Source organism: Megalops cyprinoides, chromosome 7 (assembly GCF_013368585.1).
Source record: "Megalops cyprinoides isolate fMegCyp1 chromosome 7, fMegCyp1.pri, whole genome shotgun sequence".
Lineage (NCBI taxonomy): Eukaryota > Metazoa > Chordata > Actinopteri > Elopiformes > Megalopidae > Megalops > Megalops cyprinoides.
Window position 1 is genome coordinate 13,441,144 of NC_050589.1, and position 27,165 is coordinate 13,468,308.

At 44.0% G+C, this 27,165-nt stretch overlaps 1 protein-coding gene across 1 annotated transcript; it reads right to left on the minus strand.

Moving 5' to 3' along the window:
- Positions 1–1,208: 1,208 nt before the first annotated feature.
- On the minus strand, positions 1,209–26,619 carry kcnc4 (potassium voltage-gated channel, Shaw-related subfamily, member 4). The gene is made up of 4 exons (XM_036532880.1): positions 25,114–26,619; positions 8,295–9,231; positions 7,391–7,585; positions 1,209–3,087 (listed from the first exon to the last, which is right to left on the minus strand). The coding sequence occupies exons 1-4, from the start codon at positions 25,726–25,728 to the stop codon at positions 3,020–3,022; spliced, it is 1,815 nt and encodes a 604-aa protein (XP_036388773.1). The 5' UTR covers positions 25,729–26,619; the 3' UTR covers positions 1,209–3,019.
- Positions 26,620–27,165: the final 546 nt, after the last annotated feature.

Below are 27,165 nucleotides of genomic sequence, written 5' to 3' on the forward strand. Positions count from 1 at the left end.
TAGAGGGTTAAAAAAGCAAACTGCTCAGAATCACCTCAAAAAAATGTGCAGTTGCAGGTGTTGAGGGGGAGTTTGTCACAAAGCAGGGAGTATAGCAAAAAAGCTAACAATCAGACAAACAAGGTCAAAACAATCAGCTAGTCCAGATGGAGATCCAAACTCACCAGATTTGGAAAATACAGATAACCACGTCTGTTAACTGCAGGAGGGGAAAAGAAAGGTGAGAAAAAAGGTTTCCCTGTGACTAATGTCACTTAAAACAATGCATTCAAGAGCCTTTTAAACATTTACGAAGAGGTGTCTGAGGCAGAGATAAATCAGGGTAAAGCAGTGCGCTGTGTCAGACAGAGGACTTAACCACTCACCTCATGCTGTGGTGAGGTGTGCGCTCCCCGCTGCCTCAATAGGCATTCTGCTGTTCCTCAGATGCTCCATGATACCCCACTCGGCAACACTACAGTTATGTAATCCCAGCTATGCGGTGTCAAGTGCAACCTGAACAGTTTCCCCGTTTAAATAAGCCAACATCACAGGGTACAGCTGGAGAGGACATGAGAAATCGAGCAGGGATATCTCAGTTCAGATCTAAACACTGCAGATCTGCCCCATTACTGATATTGCTGATCTCTGATCTCAGATCAGTCTCAGCTATCATCTTCATAGTACAAAATAACATTTTTCTTCCAACTTCACAACACAGTAACAACCACTGTTAGAATGAGCAACCCAGACAGAAAGGAGGTCCGTGCAGGACATTGCTTTTGAGGATGCTGTTACTCACGTCTTCCACAATGCAAACAGTCATTCTTGTAACTCCCGGACAACCACGAGCCAGCGAATCAGAGCACATACTGACAGAGACACCTCCACTGTAACTGTTTCTATGACCAAACACCAGCACTGACAACATGCCAAAGAATGCAGGTCTGGGCTTGTATATATGTTATAAGACACAACCAGTCTGCTGTTGAAGTTGTTCAGTGCAGGAGTCGCACACACACACACACACACACACACACACACACACACACGCACACACACACGCACGCACGCACGCACGCACGCACGCACGCACGCACGCACGCACGCACGCACGCACGCACGCACGCACGCACACACACACACACACGCAGGGGTACAAACACAGTGTTCCATTCATTTGGCGGGAAAATAACCGAGGCACAGCTTTGTATTGTAACATTGGGAAACATTTTATTTGTACTTCAGCTGCATAGAAATCCATGCCTACAGGACATTGACTGTACTGCTTTAGACACAACACATCTGACAGCGTCATACAATTTCATCCAAAACAGTCACTGTACCACACATGTCACTGAGAGGGTGCTCTCACCTATGGAAACTCCAGTTCATTACAACTGTCACCTAGCAATGTCCTCCCCACTGACGCTAAGCATGTCCGTGTCTCTCATTAAAACACAACAGTAAAACTGACAAAGTGAAGGTTGGTATATCAGCACTATTATCAAAATAATCTCTTTATTGGATATCTGAATATTTATCAGTAGATTAGATGCTAATGCACTTCCGCTAAGGTTATAAAAGTTTTAGAATGGTTTATCATGATCGATGAGCATACTGTAACACATAATGTGCTATCATTTACATACAAATCTGCATGAAAACAGTTTAAAATGGGGATGAAATACAAACTCAGAGAAAGCTACAGCAAGTACATTGATTCATTAAAATGTACTGTAAGGCAACTAAGGTTTTAAACACAGCAGACTAGACTTCAAAAGTGGAACTCAAGTCTTCAATCACTTGTGCTCCCATTTTCCAACATATGTGTGTAAAAATATTAAACTGTCACCCAAGGAAACATGTTAAAAACAAGGGTGATCTCCACTGCTATTCTGATTCAAAGCCCAAAGCCCAGTCCAAGACTCTCCCATTCACCTTGCTCCATAACTCCTTCTATAAATTCACTGACTCCACAGTAGGCACAACTGGAACAGAGTTTGTGTGCTTCCATGAGTTCTTCATGATTTCAATCTACTAAAACAATAAAGCATTAAAAGATGGCCCTCTTGTTTGGTCCCCTTTCAACCAGTAATGTTATGTGTTTTATAGTGATGGAATTAAAATGTCTCTTCAAAATAATATTTGGTGGAAGCTTTTGTAGACATTTTGTTTATCATTGGACGACTCAAGGCAGTAGCGCAATGCAGTTTGAGAGCTGTCTGCACCACTACTCTCAGAGCGGTCTTCAACACTATGGGCATCACTGAAGAGACAAACCTATTTTTACTGTTATGTTTTAATTCAAACAAAAACCACACCTGGATTTTTTTTTTTAGTGGGAGTCAAGTTGAAACAATGGTTCAGAGATCTGACTCTAGCTCACAGTCACAATTTTACACTGCAATATTAAACACAAATTTCTGTTGCATTCTAATTAACATTTAGCACATCTTATGGATCAAAGGCCTTTGTGAACTAAAACACCACCATCACATTTTTGTGTTTTTCTCAGATAAAAACAGGACAATGAATCACCAGTTGACTGGATATTGCACAGCTGAAAAACATCATTGTTCACAAATGTGTGGCAGTCATTTCTTGCAGCAAGTCTCAATTAAAAAAAAAATATTGCAGAGTAACGTCAACTCATGAGAGAATGTGAACAACTACGTTACCAATGTTAAAAGAGCTACCTCAGCTAGGACACACCCAAGTTAGATGTTGCCTAAACAAGAAGTCCACTGATGAAGTTTGTTATTCTTCTCAAGGTACATACTGTAACAGTGCTATATCATGCAAGACATGCAGAATGTATTAGAACAGACAGATGTGTACATGAGGATGTCTTCTGCAGGCCTGCTGAGTATACACCACAGAGACTGTAAGAATGTCCAAATTCCCTTTTCAGAGGAGAGGATCCACCCTTTACTTCTGCATGAGAAGGAGGGCGGGGTAAAGATGAAACTCCACCCACACTCCCCTCCAGTCCTGCCCCATGGGACACACCCACTTGCCCTACAGTGACCAATTGCCTTCAAGTCAGAGTGGTCACTTCTGCTTGAGTGTAATTAGCTGCTGCAGCGAGGGCATCTTTGCAGCTTTCTGCATTTGAGAAACAAAGTCGTTAGAAATGAAAAGGACACTCAAAGATAACGTACAGCATGTTGCACAGTGAGGCAGAAATGGTGGGAAGTGGAAAAAATGTCAGACCCCAGAGCCATCATTACCCACTGGACACACACAAAAAAAAACCTTACTCAGTAAAATGGAAAAACTGGTCAAAAAGAGTAAAAGAAAAGATAATAGATTTTATGTATGATTTCATACCCATGCCTACAAAAATAAACAGAGTGAGGAGCATGAAAATCTTCAACTCTTTGTCATTAACTTAAGGAAACAATTTAAGCGAGTGCTAAATTACTTTCATTTTGTACATACAATGAGTTTGGCAGACACTGATATGACTGAGACCAGTAGAAAAACAACACACACAACACTTGCTGTGTCTAACTCAACATTAAGGACAGAGAGCTGTGTGTTAGACAGATCCTGTGCAATATATAAGTACTATTACACATAATAATCATAAAGTAATCATAAATAACTAATATGTCCAGCTAACTACAGCTTCAGAATCACAGCTGTACCACTCAATACTGGCACCAACCGGAAAAATGGTACCATTCAAATTTCAAATTTTTCAATACAGCTAAGATGCTAATATCTAGAGTTCAGGCATAAATGACATGTACACTCCTCCAGGTTTTCTAAATCTTTTAACAAATCTAATCCCCATCATCTTCCGGCTAAATATTTCAGATCCCAGCTATACAGCCCAGTTCTACAAAGGATCTGATATCTTGTCTGCAGCAGTCTATGCCTTTGTGGGCTTGCCCATGAAACATTGTTACTACAATAAATATTTCTCAATAATGATGGTAAGTATTACATAATAATGAAGCATTGCTACTGTGGTAATATTCCTGCATAATGAAGCATTATTACAGAGATAATATTGCTGCATGATGTAGCTTTGTTACAGTGGTAATATTGCTGCATAATGAAGCATTATTACAGTGGTGATATCACTGCATAATGAAGCTTTGTTACAGTGGTAATATTACTGCATAATGGAACATTATTACTGTGGTAATATTACTGCATAATGAAGCACTGATACAGTGGTAGTATTTCTGCATAATGAAACATTGTTACTGTGTGAATATTACTGCATAATGACACAATATTACTGTGGTAATATTACTGTACACAAATGGGTAGGGACTCTCAAATGTTGCTTCATGCACATCAGATTCTCTGGCCAGCAGGAGGTACTGTCCAGCCCAGCTGGGATAAGCAACACCTCAGGACATGGTCACATTACTAATGGAAACCCATTAGGAGCACTTCAGTGGAAATGTCACTAGGGAGTAAAAAGACATCATAGCAAATGTGTCTTTTCACTTTGTTTTTTGGGTGATGGACTGGCTCACAGCGTAATTATACACTAATCATAAGGAAATTAGCATGCACTATGCTGATGATTATGCACTTCATGCTGGGAAGCACACACTGTCCTTGTGGACAGTGAACCATAATGTTGTGTTAATATTGTGTTATTTTTGTGACTGTTAAATCAGAAATCCAACTGTTGGGCCACATCTAGGGAAGATTAATTAGGTTAAATTAGAATGGCAACCCGTTCAGGGATGAGTTTGACCAAAAAAAAAAAAACAACTGTTGTCTTGGAAACAAAACCCTACACTATGAGATTTTTAGACAGGTAAGGTTGAATGTTATCAGCATTGAACAGCAGCAGTATAGTGAAATGTACTAATGTTATATGCTGATAAAGGCACATTAAAAACATGGATAAATATCACAGCGTTAACTCATATTCTCCACAGAGTCATCATTCAGTGGCAGCAGAACATCTAATATTAAAAGCTGCAGTTGCACGAAATCTTTTACTTAAGTGCACCTGAATTTGCTCTTTCCTGTGAAACTGACACTATTGTGAGATCATCACTGTGCATGTTGAATGATGTCAAACTGACTATTGTGAGGTCAGCACTGTGCATGTTGAATCATGTGAAATTGACACTATTGTGAGGTCATCAATGTACATGTTGAATCATGTGAAACTGACACTATTGTGACATCATCACTGTGCATGTTGAATCATCTGAACCTGACACTATTGTGACATCATCACTGTGCATGTTGAATCATATGAACCTGACACTATTGTGACATAATCACTGCACATGTTGAATCATGTGAACCTGACACTATTGTGACATCATCACTGTTCAAGCTGAAACAAACAGAGAGAACAATAATGCAGACAGAGGCCACCATGCTGCCAACACCCATAGTCACCAGACGCACATGGAATGACAACAAAGTGGCATGTAACTGCAATAGGAACCTGTGCCGAAAGAAGTGTCATTAACATTTTCCCACAATAAAATCACAGCCTGTTGGAGATGGAGAATTTTCCTGACATGGGTTGTCCTTTTCTCAGCTACCTGTAAAAGAATCCTCCCTTCAGTGTTACAGACGGCATGTCTTTCCTCCCTGTATTTCACCTTTGATACATGCACTCTGCACAGCCTTCCGCCACACCTGTATGAAACCCAACACAAAACACAGCAGGCTCCCTCTTCCTCTTAACCTTGGAATACATCTTCAGTGATAGTGGAATTAGTTTCAGTTACTATGCCAGTCAAACTCTGACACAAGCCCTATGCTAGAAAACTGTGAAAGGACAAAGCCAGTTTGAATATTCCATAGAGAACAAGTATAATTTGGAGAATTATTTTCTCAAGATTATAGCACCCTACTCTATGGAGAAAATCCACAAAATGTAATCTAAGCAATTGTATTAGTTGATTTGATATGATCAAACAGCTACAAAAAATGGCAGCTCTAGCTGCAGTTTTTTGGGATGTGCTAAGTGTGCACTCTGAGCCTTGTTATGGGGGCAGCAGTGTACCGGCCCTTAGTTTGGCTTTCAGGGGCCTTGCTCACCCTTGCTGAAGACTAATCTGGTTAAAGGCTCCCTACTTTCAGTTACAGTGCATTTTCCAGCCAAGCCAGGATTGACAGAATTAAAGCCACCAGCTCCTTTACTGATTCTTGGGACGCGTCCAACACGTAACTGGCATGGGGAATTCCACAGCTCTGTGTCCAAAGGACAATCCACTGTCGCAGACATGCGCCTTCACCTCTTACCCTGTTTCAGCCTACAGGGCATGAAGAGCTGCAACGGGGCCGAGCGCAGGCACCTGCCACAGCACTGCCACTCCCCCAGAGTCAGCAAGGAATCAATCAAATTCATCCCCTTAAGATCTGCCAAAAATAAGATGTCAATCTCTCCCGGGTGTAGATTACTCAGCTGCCCTTATCGGCTTGTTGGTCTTGACATTCCCCTGCTAATGACTTTTGACTGGAGTCTGCTCCCAAACAATAGCCACTTCCCAGAATCGCTGATACACAGCCCGACTCTAATTTGGCCACTTGTAGATAAGAGCAGGGGTGCTAAAGGGTGTCTGGTGGAATGTTTGCATGGGCTGCTGACAGGAAACTCATTCCCTCCAAAAAAGGGAATATTTCAATGTCTGCCTCTGGGATCTGAAGTGGTAGTCCTTCAAGCGGAGAGCGATTTCCGCCTGACAACAGCCTGTCACCATGGCTATCAGGTACGGTGCAGTGTACGCTCTTACCAACACCCCCCACTTCCCTCTCCCCTGAATCAGAGTGGAGGGATTTATGAGTTTGAAATAGCAGGTTAAATTGTGCAGCGACGGAAGAGTCGGGAGGCTTTGAACAAATCCCCACCAAAGAGATCTTTTGATCTTTTGAATCTGTCTAACGTATTTAACTCCTTTGATTGAAGAGCCCACCTTGCATGTGCGCAGATAAAGAAAAGCCGCGGCTCCCCAGAGAGTGTCTGTTTCTTATGATTTACACAGTAATAAAATGCTCCGTATACTGCTGCTGTTCATCACCTGACTTTCCACACCGGAAACGCAGGAAGTGAAAAAATTTCCCTTATTCACAGTCGCCTGACATACACTTCCCTCTAAGGCCTAATGTGACACTATTGTTTACGTGTGTGTAGTTGGGGTATGAGGTACTTAGAGGGTGACAGAGGTCTGCTTTACTTGCTCACTACATTTCCCAACAGAGGTGTGCTTTACTTCCTCACTACATTTCCCTACAGAGGTGTGCTTTACTTCCTCACTACATTTCCCTATACCACCAAGCACACCTTGTCATGAGGCTCAGTCAGAGAAAGCTGCCGGGTTTACCAGAGATCTCCCGACACTCAGCAGAGTTTTCTGCCACACCTGCACCTACAGAAAGTTGTCCGTGCCGTTCCTGTCCCGGTTTCCTTTACCTGCACGGATGGTGGCATCAGTAGTGCAGGAGAAGTCACCAGAGGTCAGCAGGAGGCAGGTGGCCTCCTTCTTGGTCTTATCGTTGGCCCGTGAGCGTCGCAGGGACCACCTCTCGCTGGGGGACAGGGGCTGAGTCAGGCTGCACCCCTCCTCCTCTGACAGCACCGCCCCGGCGTCACCATTCTGCTTGGAGTCTGTCGGCCAGAGGAGGAGTGAGATGCCATTACTGGCCCATTACACTTCATCATTACACATCACGTCCATCATCCCTGAGACCTGAGGGCATGGCTGAAAAATGAGACTGAGAGTTATAAATGTCAAAAGCTCCATTTTTCACATTAAAGGCTCCCAGGGCCACAGGGACACCACCTCCGGCAGCAACACAACTGGCTGCAGCTGCAGGGCTGGCACTGTGAGCCTCACTCAGGTTTAACACTGTGAGCCTCACTCAGCTTTAACACTGTGAGCCTCACTCAGGTTTAACACTGTGAGCCTCACTCAGGTTTAATACTGAGAGCCTCACTCAGCTTTAACACTGTGAGCCTCACTCAGGTTTAATACTGAGAGCCTCACTCAGGTTTAACACTGACAGCCACCCTCAACTTTAACACTGTGAGCCTCACTCAGGTTTAACACTGACAGCCACCCTCAACTTTAACACAGTCTCTGCAGCAGGAGGCATGGGGACACCAGATAGCCCACTGACTCATGAGAGAACTGGCTACTACATGGGGAAAAATTAAACAAGGCCAATAATGTCAAATGATGCTGCAGTGCCTTGGTCCAGACAAGGAAGTAATATAGTTTGAAACCTTTTAGCAGCAAGAATGTAAAATGTAAGACTCGCCCTTAAAACCAATAAAGCCTCCAACCACAGAGCAGGTAACAGTTCACCTGTCCTACCTGAGCGGCTCCTCCCCTTGCTGTCCTCGCCGGCCAGCGGGCAGGTGTCACTCTGGGTGCTGTCCCGTGGCGAGTTGCTGGTGGACTTCGCAAAGGAAGGTGAGTTGAGCGGGCCGTCGGGGTTGGGGTTGTGTTTCTTCCTCTTCTTGGGCAGCTTCTGCTTGGCCATGGCCAGCGAGTAGTACATTCCGAAGTTGTTGACGATGACGGGCACAGGCATGGCGATAGTCAGCACCCCCGCCAGCGCACACAGGGCGCCCACCATCATGCCAAGCCAGGTCTGGGGGTACATGTCCCCGTACCCCAGCGTCGTCATGGTCACCACCGCCCACCAGAAGCTGATGGGGATGTTCTTGAAGTGGGTGTGGCTGCTGCCGCTGGGGTCGGCGGGGTCGGCGCCGATGCGCTCGGCGTAGTAGATCATGGTGGCGAAGATGAGCACGCCCAGCGCCAGGAAGATGATGAGCAGGCAGAACTCGTTGACGCTGGCGCGCAGGGTGTGGCCCAGCACGCGCAGCCCCACGAAGTGCCGCGTCAGCTTGAAGATCCGCAGGATGCGGACGAAGCGCACCACGCGCAGGAAGCCCAGCACGTCGGTGGCCGCCTTGGAGGAGAGCTCCTTCAGCCCCATCTCCAGGTAGAAGGGCAGGATGGCCACAAAGTCGATGATGTTCAGCATGTTTTTCACAAACAGCAGCTTGTCTGGGCAGCAGATGACGCGCACCAGGAACTCAAAGGTGAACCACACCACGCACACGCCCTCCACCATGTTCAGTGCCGGGTTCGGCACGGACTCCAGCACCGGCACCAGTCTGGTGACGTTTCCCACCGTTACCTCCGTGGTGCGGTTCTCCAGTTCGTTGAAGGCCTCATGTGTCTCCAGGCAGAAGTTGGTGATGGACACCAAGATGAAGAAGAGGGAAACAAAGGCAATGACCTGTAGGAAACAAGCAGGTTGTTCAGCAAAAAGAAGGGAAGAGCACAGACTCTAAACACATTTACTCTTTATACATTTTTATACATTTTTAAATCCATGTCTACAGTCTAAGAAAGAAACATTTCATTTCCTTGGACTGAGATACAAAGCCGTGGACTCTGTGGTCTCTTTATTTAATATACTACTCCTGTGTGCGAACTGAGGAATCAATGAGATTGTTCTGAGAGAGATACAAGAAACACATTTATTTAGGCAATAGAACATGATTAATTATTTTTTAGTGGTTGTTATTTCTGTTTGGATCGATCACATATGTTCAGTGAACTCAGGATCCACAGAACTGTACTTAGCTTCATCTAGGCACTGAACCACTCACTATAAGGCAAACCAACATCCACTTGCAATTACTTTTTTCCATTTTGTGTTTGCTCTTTAATTTTACCTCACAAATCAGCTACATTGCAAAGCAATACAAATGAGCACAGTTGTAACACATATGTGTGTGTGACTACATTTGTGCCAGCCCCATGGTTTATAAAAAACTGTATCCCAGACTTAGACACATATTTCAGACTGATCCCATCTTGCCCGCTCCCCTGGCCAAGTACAGGTGGTCAGTAAAACATCCCTACAATGCATGCTGGAATCAGGAAGGTATACGCACACACCTGTTAGGACTATGCAAGGGAGCATTTCAGTTACAGAGCACTTTCTGATCAGTATTACTGGATGCAAACAAGGGAGCCTTTAATATGCTGACCATTGAACTCAGTGTAGACTTATCAACGGGAATTGAGAACAAGGATATATCTGGGCTGAAGCCCTTATTTATTACTGTATCACTGAATTCTCCAGCCAAACCCAGACACCCTAATGACAGCCAATGCACCCAGTTCAGCATTCAGGGAGTCTGACTGAGTCTCTACGCTCCCACTGCACATTTCCCTCAGTCTTCCCTGCACAGAAACAGGCTGATTATGGACTGATTAACTGAGATAATTATTACTAACAATTCATTAGCAGGAAAAAATGTGTCAGAAAAGCATGGCCCTCTATTATATCACTCAGCAAGAATCCAAACAACAAGCCCTCTGTGCCAGTGTACTATAAATGTGGTGTAGGGTTGAGTTCTTTGGTTATTCTCGATGGTTAATAATCTTGATGCTTTTTGACTTCTCCAGACGGGATATGAGAATGATTTTGGCCACTTCTTCGTGTGGGTTATCCTGGGACTCACGGAGAGCACATGATCAGTGCTAGCTCAGCTCACACAGGGTCAGAAAGACCAGTCCATCTAAGAGGGCATGTCATTGCTCTGTCATACATGTTAATCATTGTGGTAATGCCACAGACTATGAGCAATGCACATCTACAAATGCTCAACACCAACTGATCTGAGAACAGAGAAATGCACCCAGTCTGCCTCTTTATTGTGGGACAGCCCTGGGTTCACAGACAGCATATAAGAGATATTCTACATCATAGCCAGATAATCAGCTCTTGCATTTCCTCTGTCTGCCATATTTCCTCTGTCCTCCTTGTGTAGGAGGTTCCTGATGGTAACTAGTCATGTCTGTCTTGCTATGCTAGACATAGATTTTTTTCACATAGACTAAACACATTAAGGAAAATGCAATATAGGGTATTTGTGCATGACCACCACATCTGTCTGACCAAAGTGCTCCTGTTGGGCAAAGAGGAGGTGAGAGGGGATCTGAAGAGGAGGGAGGAGGTGCACCAGGTGATAGGCAGGAGGTGAAAAGAACGAAGCACTGACAGAGAAAGTGACTATGACAACCACGACTCATTGGCATTCTGCCATGGGAGATGCACCGGGGGGTGGAGAAAAGGGATCCCCCAAGGCTCCCTCTGGAGCTTGGAGACAAACACAATGAACAGGATCCAGGTGGTTTAACCCCTTCCTCCCCACCCATCAGCACGCACTGTGTTACTGCCAAAAATGATAGTCCATGCACCCTAACATGTCTAACCTGTGCTCTGGGGAAAGGGTGAACTCTTTGAGCAGCTCCCCAACACATTTAGGATCCAGTCATGTACTGAAGCGACAATTATGATCTGAGAGGACTCCGCGGTGAAGTCATCTTGGGGACAAGGTCAAGGGGACGTGAGAGGAGCCTGGCTCCAAGCATCCCCCTCCTCCTGGGGTTGCTCACGCTCTGGCCACTCTGGCCAGCTCACAACCCTCATGTTTTCACCAGGAGCCTGTCTCATCAAAAAAGCCTGTTCCCACTGACGATTACTGAAGTTCAATGCAGCAACGCAAAGGAACTAACAGTGTGGAAATGACCTGGGCTCAATTTCATGAGCCACGTTTATCTCAAAGAGCCAGGGTCTGGGGCCCTCTGCCCCAGTAGTTGTTTGCATTGGGAGATTCTCCACTGCTGTGAAAGATGAGCAAGAGAGGAAGCGGATCAGGATCCATCTCTCGCTCACTTCGGGGGGCTGTTATGAAAGCCCCATTCTCACAGGAAGCAGCCATCGCTTTTAAACTGGAGCAATGAAATAACACAATCAGCTGCCCCTCTCCTTCCGCTCTGCATACGGCTCAGCCCCTAAGAACCCTCAGAGCGGACTGCACTAACGGCTGATGACCTCCTCTAGAGCATCACTGGAGAGTGAGTGAAACATGGGAACGTGTCCTCTTAATGCCCACTCCTAATGCTGAAATGGAAAACTCACAGCGTCGTTAAAAGCACCTCATATTTCATTCACCCCTATTAAGACATTTTATTTTATCTTATTTTTTTTTTAAGAATCGGCATCAAGAGGCAGGAAATAAGATTTGCACAGCAGAGCGGCCGGGCTCGTTCGTGGCTCCAGGAGGTGACAGCTCGCATCCACGTTACTGTGAAGTCACCAGAAAAAAAGTACACGCTGGCTGCAAATGTTCAGGAGATAAACTGCACTTTCGCGTCTCACAAAAGCAGCCCTGAGGGAACAGTGTGCATGCAGACTGAGGTTCCAGCTGCTTTTAATTCATTAGGCTTGATTGAGCTGTTAGCTGAAAACAAATATGTATTTAGCATCTTTTTAGAGCCAATCTGCTTTAAGTCTTTTGAGTTTGTGCTAATTAAAAAAAAGCCTAACCTAAAGATTAATTGAGCACTGAATATTACTTGATCCATCTCAACACCAGTTCACATTAGCAACTCATTTTGGAGGGTGAACAGTGAACAGAAATGCGGGTAAGCTGATTTACACTTAACCACTCAGCTTTCCTAATTGTTTAAAGGGCATGTGTCAATAGAAATACATTGTATGATACTTTTTAATAGTTCATACACAGCTTCTATAACACACAACTGTTTCAACCAAATGACCTGTCAAAGATGTTAAATACAGATGGGTAGTCAGTTATGCCTCTAACCAAAGCACAACGAATCAGTACCAGAAAACACTGTGACTCCCCAGGCCAAACGGCAGAAATACTGCCCAGAGGCCTCAGTCTTAAAATGGTGACATTAGCTGTGCTAAATATCTTCCTTAACACTCATGACATCTGTCATGGCTGTGTTTTAAACTCCAGCTTCATGTGACATGTAACTGTAAATTTTATTCACATTACGTTGAATTATGTTTATGATGATAATTATGATATTTAGTGATAATTATTTAAAGTATGTTAATGATGAATGACTGTATTCATTTTAAGAACAGGGGAAAGGGTAGCTGCAGGAAACAAGACAAGGACACACACAGCTCCACTCAAACGACGCAACCCGCTCACGAGCACATGTTCATTATGTGTTCACTCAGCAACCACAGGCCAGCAGCGCCCAGACAAAGAGGAGCAGACAAAGGCAGTCAAAGATACAGCTGCTCCTGCCTGACAACACACACTCACACATACACACCCACTTACACACACACACACACACACACACTCACAAGCACACGATACACTCACATTCACACACATACGCATGTACACACTCTCTCACACACATGCATACAGACACACACACGACACACACACACACATATACACATGTAAGTATACAGTACATAAACAAGGAATTTAAGCGAAGAGGACACACAGAAAGACTGAAAAGAAAAGCCACATTATGAAAATTTCCAGAACAGGTTTCCTGAAAAGAAAAAAGAACAGTTTCTGGCAGCAGGTTGTTTTTACGGCCTCTGCCCCTCTTCAGAACAGACACTGTAAATATACATATCAATTCCCACTGTAAATATTTAATTTAATCAGGCTTCCAGCCCAAATGCTATTGTTTCTGTTGATTTATTCTGTTAAATTTTGCTGCTGGTTTTCTCCAAGGCATAACTCATTGCACCATTGTTCCATTCCAACAGACTTAACGATCATTATACCGTATGTAGAGCAGGGTTTCCACTAGAATTTTTTCTTGCCAGTCCAGTGTCCGGAAAGAATTTATTTTACTGGACAAATTTGAGACTTACCGGTCAAGTTTCAATAACAGTCTATTTTACAAACGCAAATATAATGTACACCTAGGTTGACTATTTAATGAACAGTAACGATTGAGCAAAACCTCAACATTAGCTGCTAAAATGTAGGCTATTACGAAACATCTGTAACCTGTAACATCTGTAGCCTGTTTAAAAAAAGGCTAGGCCTACATGGCATCAAATATAGCCTACAGGCTACCAGTAACATTTTATTTTCTCCTTTTTTTCATTGCAGCAAAGTCCTCTGCTGCCAACTTGAAATCAGATGTGTCCAATGTGTCTTTGCAGCTTGCAATGTGCATAAGCCGCGTCACTCTCTCCTCCTCCAGAAGACTTCGCAGCGCAGTTTTAATTCGATTCTGCAGAGAGAAGCCCCTGTCTGCTGTCACTCTTGACACGAACAGAACACAGGCAATTTTAGCCATTGTAGCCCAGTTGGGGTACAGCTTGCTAAACTCATAAATAAGCACGTTTCGCTGTCAAAACACAAATGTCCTGTTTAGGGATAGCCTTCATTATAGCTACGTTTTGTATGAGCATTATTGCCTGACATTTTGACCAGCAAGTTTTTAATTTATCGGTTTTTTAATAAAGTTAACCAGGCAAAAACCGGTAATTACCAGATAATGGAAACCCTGATGTAGAGGTGTGTAAAGCAGGCGTATTGTCATATCACTGTGTGTAGAGGTGTGTAAAGTAGGTGTATTGGTCATGCCACTGTATGTGAATGGGTGTAAAGTAGGCCCACCTGTGTAAAATCATGTATGGAACTGAGCTTTGTCTACACCCCGCATGACCAATGAATCATACCCCTGATGTCATCATATGCAGGTTGGTCAGTGCAAAATGTTACCTCTAACTTTTTTTTCTAATGCGTGTGCTCAGTGATTTTTGTTTATTAAGAGAAGAGTAACACATTTTAGTGTGAGCTTACTGAGGGACAAAAATGATTAATCCAGGGGGAAACAGCCCATCTGGAGTCCAACAACAATCTGAATATTACAGAAATTTGTATTCTGACCTTCAGTGTGAGTGTGAAACAGGAAATATTTAACATACAAAGAGGACGAATTAAGAAGCCAGTCATCTTCCTGTCAGACATGAATGCTAGTCGCCACACCTCTCAGTGGCATGATAGGGTGCCGTTCCTTCAGAGCATGCTGTGTCAGCCTGCAGATGGGTCGCGGGGCCCGCAGCTCTGGAACATCCTCTGCAGCCCAACTATCTACTGGAATCAGAGTGAATCTACAAGAATCAGCAGCATGTGAAACAGAACTGAATCACCTGGAATGAGCAGCATGTGAATAGGCACTGAATCACCTGGAATCAGCAGTGAATCTACTGGAATCAGAATGAATCTACAAGAATCAGCAGCATGTGAAACAGAACTGAATCACCTGGAATGAGCAGCGTGTGAATAGGCACTGAATCACCTGGAATCAGCAGTGAATCTACTGGAATCAAAGTGAATCTACTGCAGTCGATAGCATGTGAATGTTAGGACACATACACACACATTTTTTTGCCAAGTGTTGTGATGTGATCATATAACCAGTAGCAAACTCTCTTCCAGGTATGCATAAAAGGTTAGCTGCAGACCAGGAGAGGAGGGAGAGAAGAACTGGCGGTTAAGTTTGAACATGGCAGATGCTGCTGGAGAAATTTCCCTAGTTTACAGCAGTCTGAATGGGGAGATCAGCTCTTGTTGGGGGGTTACAATGATATTTAGTTGCTTGTAAAAATGCTGTTTGTTTAAACTTCGATGCCCATAAACCTAGTCTGAATAAGATAGGGTTTATATAAAGGACTGACATTATACAGATCCTTCCACTAATGAATTGAGGACTAAAAAATCACCTTGTCTGCAGTTATCTAAAGACATGACTTGAATGTCTGCGAATAGTTGTTGTGTTGAATCCTTTTAGGGTGAAGTTCTTGTGTTTGGCGGTTTGTTGGTATTTTTGTGAGCTGACTGGATCCCGGCAGCCAACAGACACAGAGGGACTGCCACACGCACACGTCTTCTACATATCCCAAAGACACAAGCAGACATTTCAGCCTGTCCACACGTCTAAATAACCATCAAATGAGAAAGAAAAGCCAAGCCCTGTTTTTTTTCCTTTAAATGTGAAATGCCAATAGAAAGAAAAGTCTAAAAATAGAGCACCCAAGTGCATCAGCAGATATGGCAGAAACACCTCTCTGTCATTATTATATATATATATATATATATATATATATATATATATATATATATATATATATATATATATACACACACACACACACACACACACACACATAGACACACACACATGCATGCCTTCTCTCTTTCTTCCTCTGACTCACTCTTTCTCCCTCATTGTCATTTGCATTGAAACTGTGACATGACATGATAACAACTCAGGTGTGACTAGATCTGACATTCACACTAGACCTGTTACTGACAATGAGGAATCCATGCATAATTAATGAGGTTTAGCAAAGGAGTGACCTAAAAATGCCTGGTTGAATTTTACCCACATTCTTTTATCATTCAGATGTGATCGCATGTACTTTCTGAGGTTACAAGAACCTTCGGTCTCTGGCTCATCCAGTGAATCTGAGCATCTTAGTACGAATTATATTTATTTGAATTATAGGGTATATAACCCAAACGCCAGACTTCAGCATGACATGTGTGTAATGTAAATCACTTGCGTTTATCCTCAGAGACTGCCTAGTGGCGCCAAACAAACACAGATCCCGTACTTTTGCTTTTGCAATATCCATAGTAGGCTCAACAGGTCTCATAAGCATGTGGTTTATTTAAATGCCAAATGGTTTATAACTGTACTAAACAGAGCAGACGGGCTGCACTGCATCTTTTCCAAAGCACTTAGGGAATGATGGTAGCATAAGGTAGTACTATTGAGGGGAATTACTCTGGTCATAAAAGGCACAGACTAAGACCCTAAAATAGCAAGGCTCACACCCAAGGGTAGTTCTAGTTGTGTGTGTGTGAGTGTGTGTGTGTGTGCGTGTGTGTGCGTGTGTGTGCGTGTGTGTGTGTGTGTGTGTGTGTGTGTGTGCCTGTGTCAGTGACTGTGAGGGAGTGGGTGCCAGTGTGTGTGATCTACTTGATCGTATTTCTATTCTGGAATGATTTAATAGAATCATTTTTTAATTGAAGGAAAACTCTCCACAAATAACAAACCATTTCATTCAAATGCACAGCCACAGTAAATAATAAATAACCTGTGGTAAAATTGTAAAATTGCTAAAATAAAGACCAGTGAGCTGGTCTCTCACAAGCTCCGGTGGTCATTGAATACGAGTTTTTTGACCTTGCTAATGGTGGTCGGGTCTGATGTGACAAACCCTACATTTAGACAGAAGACACAGGCTCTTCCTTCAGACGCCGTGATTAATCAATCCCAGAGACTGGCGCAGCTCGTCTTGCGCTGCGGGGGCAGACGCCGTACCCACCTGCGCACCGCTGCTCCTCACCCCACGCAACACGCCGCCGCTGGCAGCGAGGAGACACCAGCCTGTCTGTCACCTGGTCTGTGGCGGAGCTGCGAGCGCTGTGAGCGGAGCATCTGACCTCTCAGCCTGCTCATTGTCAGGCCCCCGTAATGAGGACAGCCATGACCTCCTTCCCTCTCAAAGCATTCAAACCCTCTTCAGATTTGTTGCCTGCAGTGGAATTTACACAAAATAACTATGATGTGTGTTTCAAGCACGAGCGGCCCAATCACGCTTTTCAGCGCTGCTGTCTGTCTGCATACTGCTTGGCCGACCCTGATCTGCTACTGGTCCTTTCCGATGGGTTGGAGGGGGGGGGGGGGGGTGTGCTGTGTAGTATGGGGGGGTTGCTGCTGTAATGCACTAGTGGAGGTGCAAGCAAGACTCTCTGATGGGTGAGTGAAGAAATTGGGGGGTGTGGTTCACCTCTTTCAGAGACCTGAGACAGCACTTGAGGAAGCCATAGTTCTCTGTGCGGGAGATATTTTCTTACTTGTGTTTTATTTTAATCTTTGCAACAGTTTGTGATACTATTTATTTGGATTGGTGATCTCCTAGGCAATGCAAGCAGTCTCCATTTGGCAGAGTATTCACTGCTACAGCTGGATATGTCTTGAGTGCCTGCCACCACACAAGTTCCAAATCTAGTTCCTTAATCATTAAACCGAACAGCGACCCGACTGAAGTGTGTATTCCAAATATAAGTATCTATTTAAAATCCTTGCCTTTTCATCATAGAAACACAGAGGATGAGTCAGATGTCAATCACTCCCACTGGCATTGACTGTAGCAGAGAGCATCAATGTACTGATCAAAGGAAGATTCCTTCATTTTCAGCACCTCTGTGGCTGACGACCAGAATCCAGGGGTATTTCTGTAGAGCTACTCTTCGCTATTCCATGGCAGCAATGAGGACCTTAATGTGATTGGATAGTGAACAGCGAGACATTAGCAGTGCCCTGGCTGCAATTGGATAGTGAACAATGAGACATTAGCAGGGCCCTGGCTGTTATTGGATGGGGAACAGCGGGACATTAGCAGGACGCTGGCATAGGTCAGCTCTTAGTCTCCTGTTTCAGGACAGTTACACAAGGCACAGAGGCAGGGAATATCTACAATGTACAATAAACTGAAGCATTAGAGAGTAATTCATTCATAATGCCATTATATACAGGAAATGCCACCAAATAGGACAGGCATGATAGAACAGAGCAACACTGCTAGGAACTGGCCTTACGATCCCACCATGACCAATGCAATAACACTACCATAGCCATCACTTACGGCCACACGTTATGACCGTGGCATCCTCAAGACAAACCATCAGAAACAAAAGGAACCATCAAAGTTTACGTCAGAACTGGGGATAGCTTTGCAGAGGCCTGTGGGATAGCCACTCAACAAAGGACCATTAGAGCCTGTTTTATACCCATCACCATGTTCAAACTTTTCAACACCTCCAGCACTGGTTAAGAATCCAGGGTTTCTCTGCAGAATTACAGCTCTTGATTTACTCTTTGACACCAGGTGGTGTGGAAATAGTTCACATCATGTTGCCCATTACCCGCAGAAATCAACTCAGTCTCTGTGAGAGGAAAGAGAAATAATCTGTCTCTCTCTCACTTGCACTGGTGCCTTTTTTATTTATAGGACTGTGTCCCTTTGAGAAATAGAGCTGAAAGCAGTGACACAAGAAACAAACATTTATGTGTATATGTATAGCCTATCTTTATTTTCATTGTAAACACTATACACAAGGACTTGCAGCATGACATCTTTTACTAGCATGATCTGTAGGAGCTGCAGTGGAGTTCAGCTCATCTTTTCTCAGCAACACACAGCTCTTGCCATCATAAGAGGTGTTCTTATGGGAAGGATGTGTACTTGGAGAGTCAGTACATGAAAGATTTTCTTACATTTATATATTCACGTGTTTATGCTGGCTGCTCTGTAATCATTGCTGGTGGACCATTCTCACACACAGCGATGAAGCTGAAGGCCAGGCCTGCGTTGTAATGCAGACCTCCCTGTGCTACTCCAGCACCAGAGGACATTAATCTAGTCTGACACCTCAGTGGAGCAGCTCAGACTCCCCACACAAACAAACAATACACCAGACGAGGGTGTCGTGGTCATCGAATTCTTCACCATTTCAGCTGTCTGCGTTCTGCAGTCGGTGTCTGTGTTCTGGAAAGTTCTTATACATAGTCCATGTTCTGGAACGTTCTCATACATAGCCTGTGTTCTGCAATGCTCTCATAAAGATATGGTTCATGTTCTGGAACTTTCTCATACAGACATAGTCCATGTTCTGGAACGTTCTCATACATAGCCTGTGTTCTGCAATGCTCTCATAAAGATATGGTCCATGCTTTGGAAAGTTCTCGTATTGATACAGGTTATATATCACAAAGCAACACGATCAAATTATATACTATACTTTGCAAGTATGCTTCACCAGTGAGTACATTCGCACATAATGGATAGTGGATAGTGTAGTATGCTGGAAAATATTCAGATATCATACTAGATATGTCAGAATTCACTGACAAATTAAAGGAGCGGAAGTCAAAATTTATCCATCATTCATTCTCTGCACACGTATACAGATAACCACAGGAAAGGAAACCCGGTGCGAAGCGGGAGTTTTAAATCCAGCTGGAATAGAGCACTGTTTAATGGAATCATGCAGAATACAAGTCTAACCATGTGGCTGTGTGCATACCTGAGGGTGTCTGTGTAGATTCTGACTTGCACAATGGCATCAAACATGGAGCAGTTCTTGGTTTACAGAGAGAGTAGGGAGCATGACATAGAACGATAGGTATAGAGACAGCCCAAGTCATAATGACAGGCAAAGAGCCAACACAAGCAGAATGACCATATTTACAGCACACATAGGTAGCTCCAATTCTCTCAGAGCTTGTGACAAAGGCCTGACATTTCCTTATTCATTCAATATAATAATTTCAACTCAATATTAACAGGGACATGAATAAGTCCATATTAACTGTTCTACAGAGTAGTGCAGTAATTTCACAAACAAAATGTTGGGTGTGTAAATGTCTGACGTCAGGAGGTCGTGCACACACCTGATGAATAGTCCTCCTTCAACAGCATCAGTCAGACAGTCCTGAGGGCTCAGCTTTGTCCTTCACCCTTCACCCTTGACCTTGCCAAAACCTGGCTCTTACTGACAAACAACTTGCCTTTCAAAACCAAACGGCTGCAGCCTCCCTTTGCCAATTAGCAAAAAGTGATTAATTGCTGCAAGGCCAGGGATTTAACATGATAATGATGCAGGGGAGCTTTTTAACAAGGATCACTTCAGTGAGCTATTACTCAAGCTGCTGAAACGGACAGGCTCATCAGTATCACCCAGCGCCACCCCAGTGCTGGGACCTGCTCACAGGTCCCTGCAGCACAGTGTCCACAGGGGCAGAAACTGCTACACACAATCCCAGACTCACACCTCTTCAACAACTGTTTCATTTGCCATTCTTTATGTTTTACATAGTGCCAGGCAGTTAAACATTTCCCACTTCCTCTTCATAAAACAATGTACAAAATTATTAGTCTGTATTTATTTATCTGTGGCTATTACTGATCACATTCGGAATAAAGCAACATCACTACTTTCCATTTGTTTTTCATTGTGGTAAAAATGATCACTCAGGAGGAAGTGAGGGCTTATGAAAGAAACAAAAATACTTAAAAAAATACATATTTCAGGTTTACAATTAATAACAACTCTGAAACCATGCTAACAAGAATAATAGTGCATCTCAACAAGAGCAAACTTGTGGTTCCGTTTACTTGCAAACACCTTGTAACCACAGTTTTTAATGGATATTAATGCAAGTATAAAGTAGTTATTATATTAAGTATTTTTCTTGTTTCTCATTAAAGGACCAATAGTAAGTCCATGGCGGAATCTGGGCCCACTGGGCCCATAAACTGTACAATTTGTGTGTAATAAATAAAACAAAATATAAATGAATAAAATAAAATATGCGACAGACACACTCACTGTCCATAAAGGTCCATAAACATGATATTAACTGATGTTAGTAGGTGCAACTGTGACCATCAGTCCAGTCATAATATTTCAAGCCACACCACAATCCCTAGCTGCACAATCCCATGAGGGCCTACCTCCTGTCATCCAAACACACACACACACACACATGCGCGCACACACTCACCCCCATGATTACTGTTGTGCTATCTAACAGCCTGTCCACAGTCACATACAGATTCCAGATCTTTCTTTAGCAAAACCTGAGCATATTATATCCATTATCTGGTATACAGCAGTATTGACATAAAGGTCAGCAGCCAGATCACACTGATTGATACAGGGCTGGTGAAAAACAGGGCAGTTTTGCAGCATCACTGTGTGCATACCAGAACCCCACATTACAGGTGTTTCACTTATTTCCTGCATCATTTTCCTATAAACTACAGGTAAAGTGAGGTGCTTTAAGGTTCCAGAAGTATAGCTGTGCACCACTGCAGTGCAGAGCTAACAGGTGAGGGTCCCAGGAGAAAGGTAGTTCTTTATTTTCATTATTGGCATTTAGCACTCGTAACCAGAGCAACTTACATCAGTTACAATGTTATATATTTATACAGCTGGATATTTAAGAGGCAATTGGGGGTTAAGTACCTTATCCAATGGTACAACAGCAATGCCCCTGCAGGGAGTCAAACCGGCAACCTTGTGGTCACAAGCCCTGCTCCTTAACCACTATGCTACACTTCTGCCCTTCCCTTCCAAGCTCCATAGCACTGATGAAGTAGCTGTCCCATTACATAGCCAGGTTTTCAAATCTAGACATACACAACACAAAACGTATGTCCTGATGTAAGCAAGTGAGTGCTCTTAAATCAAATCTGTAATCAAAATGTCAGGACATGGGGTTGGCTTCTACAGCCCTGCTACCTTGTAATGTGACTTGAAACTGATGAAACTGCTATGGAATGGCTACGTTTTTTAGACTCAGATCCATACCACTGGATTACACCTGCTGTTCACCGAGTCTCATTCAACATTCAGCTGTGTATGCAGTGGTGTGTATATATGTGTGTGTGTGTGCGTACTGTTACAGTTAGGGACATTGTAGCAAAGGGCGAGACTAGTCACCCCACCCGGCCTTGAACCCGCTCGCCCTTCGCTACAGAGATACACACACACACACATATACACACACACTTTTTGGTTTTTATTTCGTGAGTGCTGTGAGGTGATCATGCAGCCAGAGGCAGCCTCTCTTCCAGGTATGCATAAAAGGTGAGCTGCAGACCGGGACAGGAGGCAGAGAAGACTTGCATTGGGAGGTCTGCCCCCTGCATTTCTTGGGTTTGTTTGTGTTCTTCTCACACTTCACATAAAACACAACTAGGTTACGCTAGGTATTCCTTCTACCTATTCTAGGCATTCCTGCTTTCAGCAGCTGTGTTCAAACTGAGGGGTAGATATATCCTAACAACGTGTTTGCACGTGTGCATGCTTGTGTGTGTGTGTGCGTGCGCGCATGTGTGTTTCCTTTATCCAGGTCAATTCCAGCAGCTTTGACAACTTCTCTCACCCTTTCTGGCAGCTGCATCTCTGGACATGTTTGAGGTAGGTGGGAACACTGAACATCAGAATCACGCACACGGACAACACATTAACGGTTACAAAGCACTTGCAAATAAAGAATTAATGACAGTCACATGATGTCATGGAAATTCTGTAACATATGTTCTCCCTCCCCTACCTTGTATTCCTTTTACTTTGTGGAAAAATACAGTCATAAATTCTCCTGGGGCGATGATGACTGATTCTGTGTGTTTCTGTGATGATCCATCCCAGCACACAAGCTGCTCTCCAATCCACTGTATAAGAAGCACCCAAATGCAGAAATGTACCCCTGTCCAATTCAACGCCTCCCTGCCTCATATTATTCTCAAAATGTAGGACAGATAAAGGGATAAAGGATTCCCCTGCATGAGCTTGGTTTCCTTTATTTGATTGTGAATGCAGGTACTAAATAAGCAGAGGCATATGAAGCTGAATGAGTCAGCAGTCAGGGGAGCTGAAAAACGATGGACGCCTGAAACACCCACCTCTTTGGTCCCAGACAGTCACTCACTACATGGAATCATCACAAGAAACCTTCAACAGGTGAGTTTCAGTGTGCATCTTCCTTGGTGTACTTCTTTCGTCCTTTAAAAGGTTGCTGTAGGAAGCTACTTGCTCTGCCCCTCTCTTCAGCCCACATGTATTCAGCTCAGCACAGTCCAGCACAGCCCAGCTCAGTACAGCCCAGCACAGCACTGCCCAGCCAAACACAACCCAGTGCTGCCTAGCACAGCCCAGCATAGCACTACCCAGACCAGCTCAGCCAGCCCAAACCAGCTCAGCGCAGACCAGCTTAGCACAGACCAGCCCAACACAACCCAGCACTGCCCAGTACTTCCCAGCACAGTCCAGTCTAGCACAGCCCAGCACAGCCTAGCGCATACACATGCTTACATACACAATCACACAGACACACACACATGCACACTTCCCAGCAGGGAGATAAAAGCCCCCTGTGATCATATTAGCTGAAAAGCAATTTTGCGTGCTGAAAACCCACCACAGTTCAGCCTCACAGAATGCCAGGTCATGTAACGCTTCCACTTTCGCCTGCTTTTATGCTCAGTAAAAGGAGCGCCACCTTTCAGACTCCCCTCTGGTTTATAATAAGACACTCATACCAAAATTTCTACCAATGCAAGATGTCTGAATGCACAGTTTAACCCACCATTAATAAAGACACCAAGACACTCTGCTGTGGGTCATTTCTATACCTCTGTCCCTTCGTATTTTGATGAAAATGGTTAACAGAATGTTCTCTTATTGCAGTCAGGTATTTTTCCTACATGGGCTTATGCTCTGACGCAGAAAAGATACGATTAAATGTATCAGGATGATTCTCTGGTGGTGAACCTTTTCCAGCCGTGCAGTCGTAATGCGTCAGCCTTCACTTGCTGTATTTATAGATTCGGTTCATACACCTCAATTGGGCACAGTCGTTGTCGAAAATCAATGTGTTTCGTCTGTTGTGCTTACCAAAAACGGCACGTGTCCTAATCGCGAAGAAGCTCCTTTTTGACTTAAGTATTTTAATTAGTGGCCCATGCTGGGAGGAGCACAGCACGTGATAGCCCGCCATTCATCTCTCACCAGGTAAACGTCAGCATCGCGTTTAGTCTCACATTGTCTTTTGAAAGTAACTATTGACGTAGCTTCTTTTTCAAATGAAAACGATGACATGATTTTTTCTGTCAGGATTTTCATAACAATATGTTTAGTAAACAGCCGTTTTTCATTATAAAAACAGTGACATATAAGATCACACTGCCATAGTTTGGATTTTTTCATTCTAAAGATCTAAAGAGTGTGTTCTACTTCAGTATACAGCAAATCAGGTATACGGCGCAGCGCAAATTTATCTTTAATGCGCGCCTGCCATTTAAACAAAACTAACAAAAACTAATCATTTTGTAATAACCAATCGTTTTATAGTTACACGATGAGGGCATCCAAGCATACTGTCGTGAATGTATCGATTGCATTCTCTTATCAGCAAGTCTGCTCCACGGCAAACATCACTTTTAGTACGGCCGCGCTGTATCCAAGGGTAACCCGACAGTGAAACCGGCTCGCCGGCGCCTGTCGTTGTCTCCAAACGCAAATAATGCTTACATGATCCTATTTATGTTTGAAACATGGAATAATTTGTTTACATTATGCCAATTCCGTGAACGGATCGCATATATCTGTTATGTAGCCTAATATTAGGCTGAGTAATAGACTCACGGGAAAGGGCAGAGGACACCTGTTGATGGCTTTTCCTCGTGCAAGCATACTTACGAGCCGACAAGAGGACTTACCCTGGCAGCCCTGGATGAATATGGGTCCTCAAAAAGTGCCCATATCTTAGGTTGCCAGACTTCGCAGCAGCCCCGCGACCTATCCGGGCAGTCCTCGATGCCAAAGCGCCTTGGCAATTCCCTGTCCTCGTCCGCCTCGTCCGGATCCGGAGGTTCGAATATATCAAGGGCCTCTTCTGCATCCCTGTGCTGGCGATACGTCATCCAGCAGCACGGTTCCACGTCTGTCTCATCTATCCCCCAGAAAGCCAGCTCCTCCTCAAAAAGGGGCCCGCAAACATCGGCCGGGCAATGGAGCTTGCCAGTCCTGTAGTAATTCAATACATAGGCGAAAATGCCCGGGTGACGATCGAAGAAAAACTCGTTCGTAGAGGTCTGGCCCGTGTCCACATCCGAGTTCACCTGGGATTCGGGGTCGGCTAACCAGGCCAAGCGGGTACCCGGCAGGGTTCTAAGGGTGCTCTTGTAGGTTTCGTGTCGCGTGCCACCGACGTTGATGACAATCTTGTCCGAGTCTTCCCCCCTGGCCATATCTTCCTTCAGACATGTTTTAGACGGAGGTTTGTTGCCAGACTTGCGCCCACGGTAAGACGAAACACACACTGAGCTGATCATAGATTTTGGTGGAAAGACTGACCCTTGAAAACACCCTTTTTCCGTTCCGTCGATGGCACCCTTGTGGCTCCTAAATCCAACACAGTCTCAAAAAGACAGGAATGACTACCCCTGAAATAAAGTTCGGGTCCCACATTAAGGTCTTGATGTGATCCGTATCATCTGGCCGTCCAGTATTGATCACGATTATTTACACGATTAAAACAATAATGAATGACAATATTTCTAAAGTTCAGACGATGAGTGGTATAGTTGTCTGGAATAAAATTAGGCTGATAAAAAAGTACAGTCTGATGAGTCCTGTTTCGACTGACGCTTATTGTATTATGAAAAGTGGAAAAATATTGCACTATCTTGCAATATTTACTAATCTAAATTATGACAGTCACACAAAACAGAGTAAAGTATTAAAGCGAAAGAAGGAGGTCCTGCCAAATGAAGCAACACGCTTGCAGCTTCAACGGTTGCTTCTAGCACCACAGGTCTTTTAGTCCACAGTACTTTGCGACCTTCAGCGTTAGGAGTTTCTGGATATGATATAACAAGAGTAACGACTTTTAGACTTCCTGAATAAATATGAACATACAAATAATTCTCTAGTGCCAGGCTGTTAGTCGATATTGTTTGGTATTTTCCAAACCCAGATTTACCCAAATAAATGACACAAACCTCTCACCTTCCTTAAATAAATCATCCGTCGACATTGATCGAAATAACGCAAAAAAACCCATGTAACTGTCAGCCAGACGAAGACAAGTTTCAAGGAAATGTAGAGTAGATCGTACTGATCTGTCCTTCTAGTACTCCTGCTATTTCACCTTTGGTATGAAAGGCGTAGACGGCATAGGGAGGAAGATGCACGCGCAAGGTTGTTTTTCACCGAAGGATCTGTTGCTTCTACTCAAGTGTCTTCTCTCCCCATAAGCAGACGACACAAACCAGAGGGATATTCTGTGCAACAGCGCCGAAATGTTAACTCTTTCTTCGCTGCGCCGGTTTTGGTTGAAGGATCACTGTATGCGTTTTCAAAAAGCTTCCTCACAGCACTTCCACGCTGGCTCAAAAACTGACCGTAAATCAGTCGATGCGAAATGTTTAAAATCTGTTTATTCCGGTAGCGTGCGTAAATGTTATGTAAGGTCATTTGACGTGGGTTTGAAGACCATTGTTTCCCTTTCCTGGAAACGGCTCCTTCATATGACATCTATCTGCAACTGGTGCGCTGTGCTGGAAACTGCCTCACCCTACGCGGCTTTCTCGGTGCGAGCGCTTCTTCTGTGACCTGAGCAGCAGCTGCAGCCGAACGCCGCTGGAGATGACAACCCAGACTGATTGCGATATGTTTAGAAGCGAGCCATATCACTTTAAATGGACCGATTCACAAACAGCTCATTTCAGGCGCTGCCTCGTTAGACGCAAACAAATCATGGAAAAGAT

Bases quoted from the DNA above. Each gene is read 5' to 3' on its own strand.
- kcnc4 (XM_036532880.1), bottom strand. From the start codon at position 25,728: ATGATCAGCTCAGTGTGTGTTTCGTCTTACCGTGGGCGCAAGTCTGGC. The intron at 9,232-25,113 runs GTAAGTCCTCTT...TGTTTCCTACAG, and splicing joins ATTCATCCAGGGCTGCCAGG to GTCATTGCCTTTGTTTCCCT. The intron at 7,586-8,294 runs GTAGGACAGGTG...TCTGGCCGACAG, and splicing joins CAAGGGGAGGAGCCGCTCAG to ACTCCAAGCAGAATGGTGAC.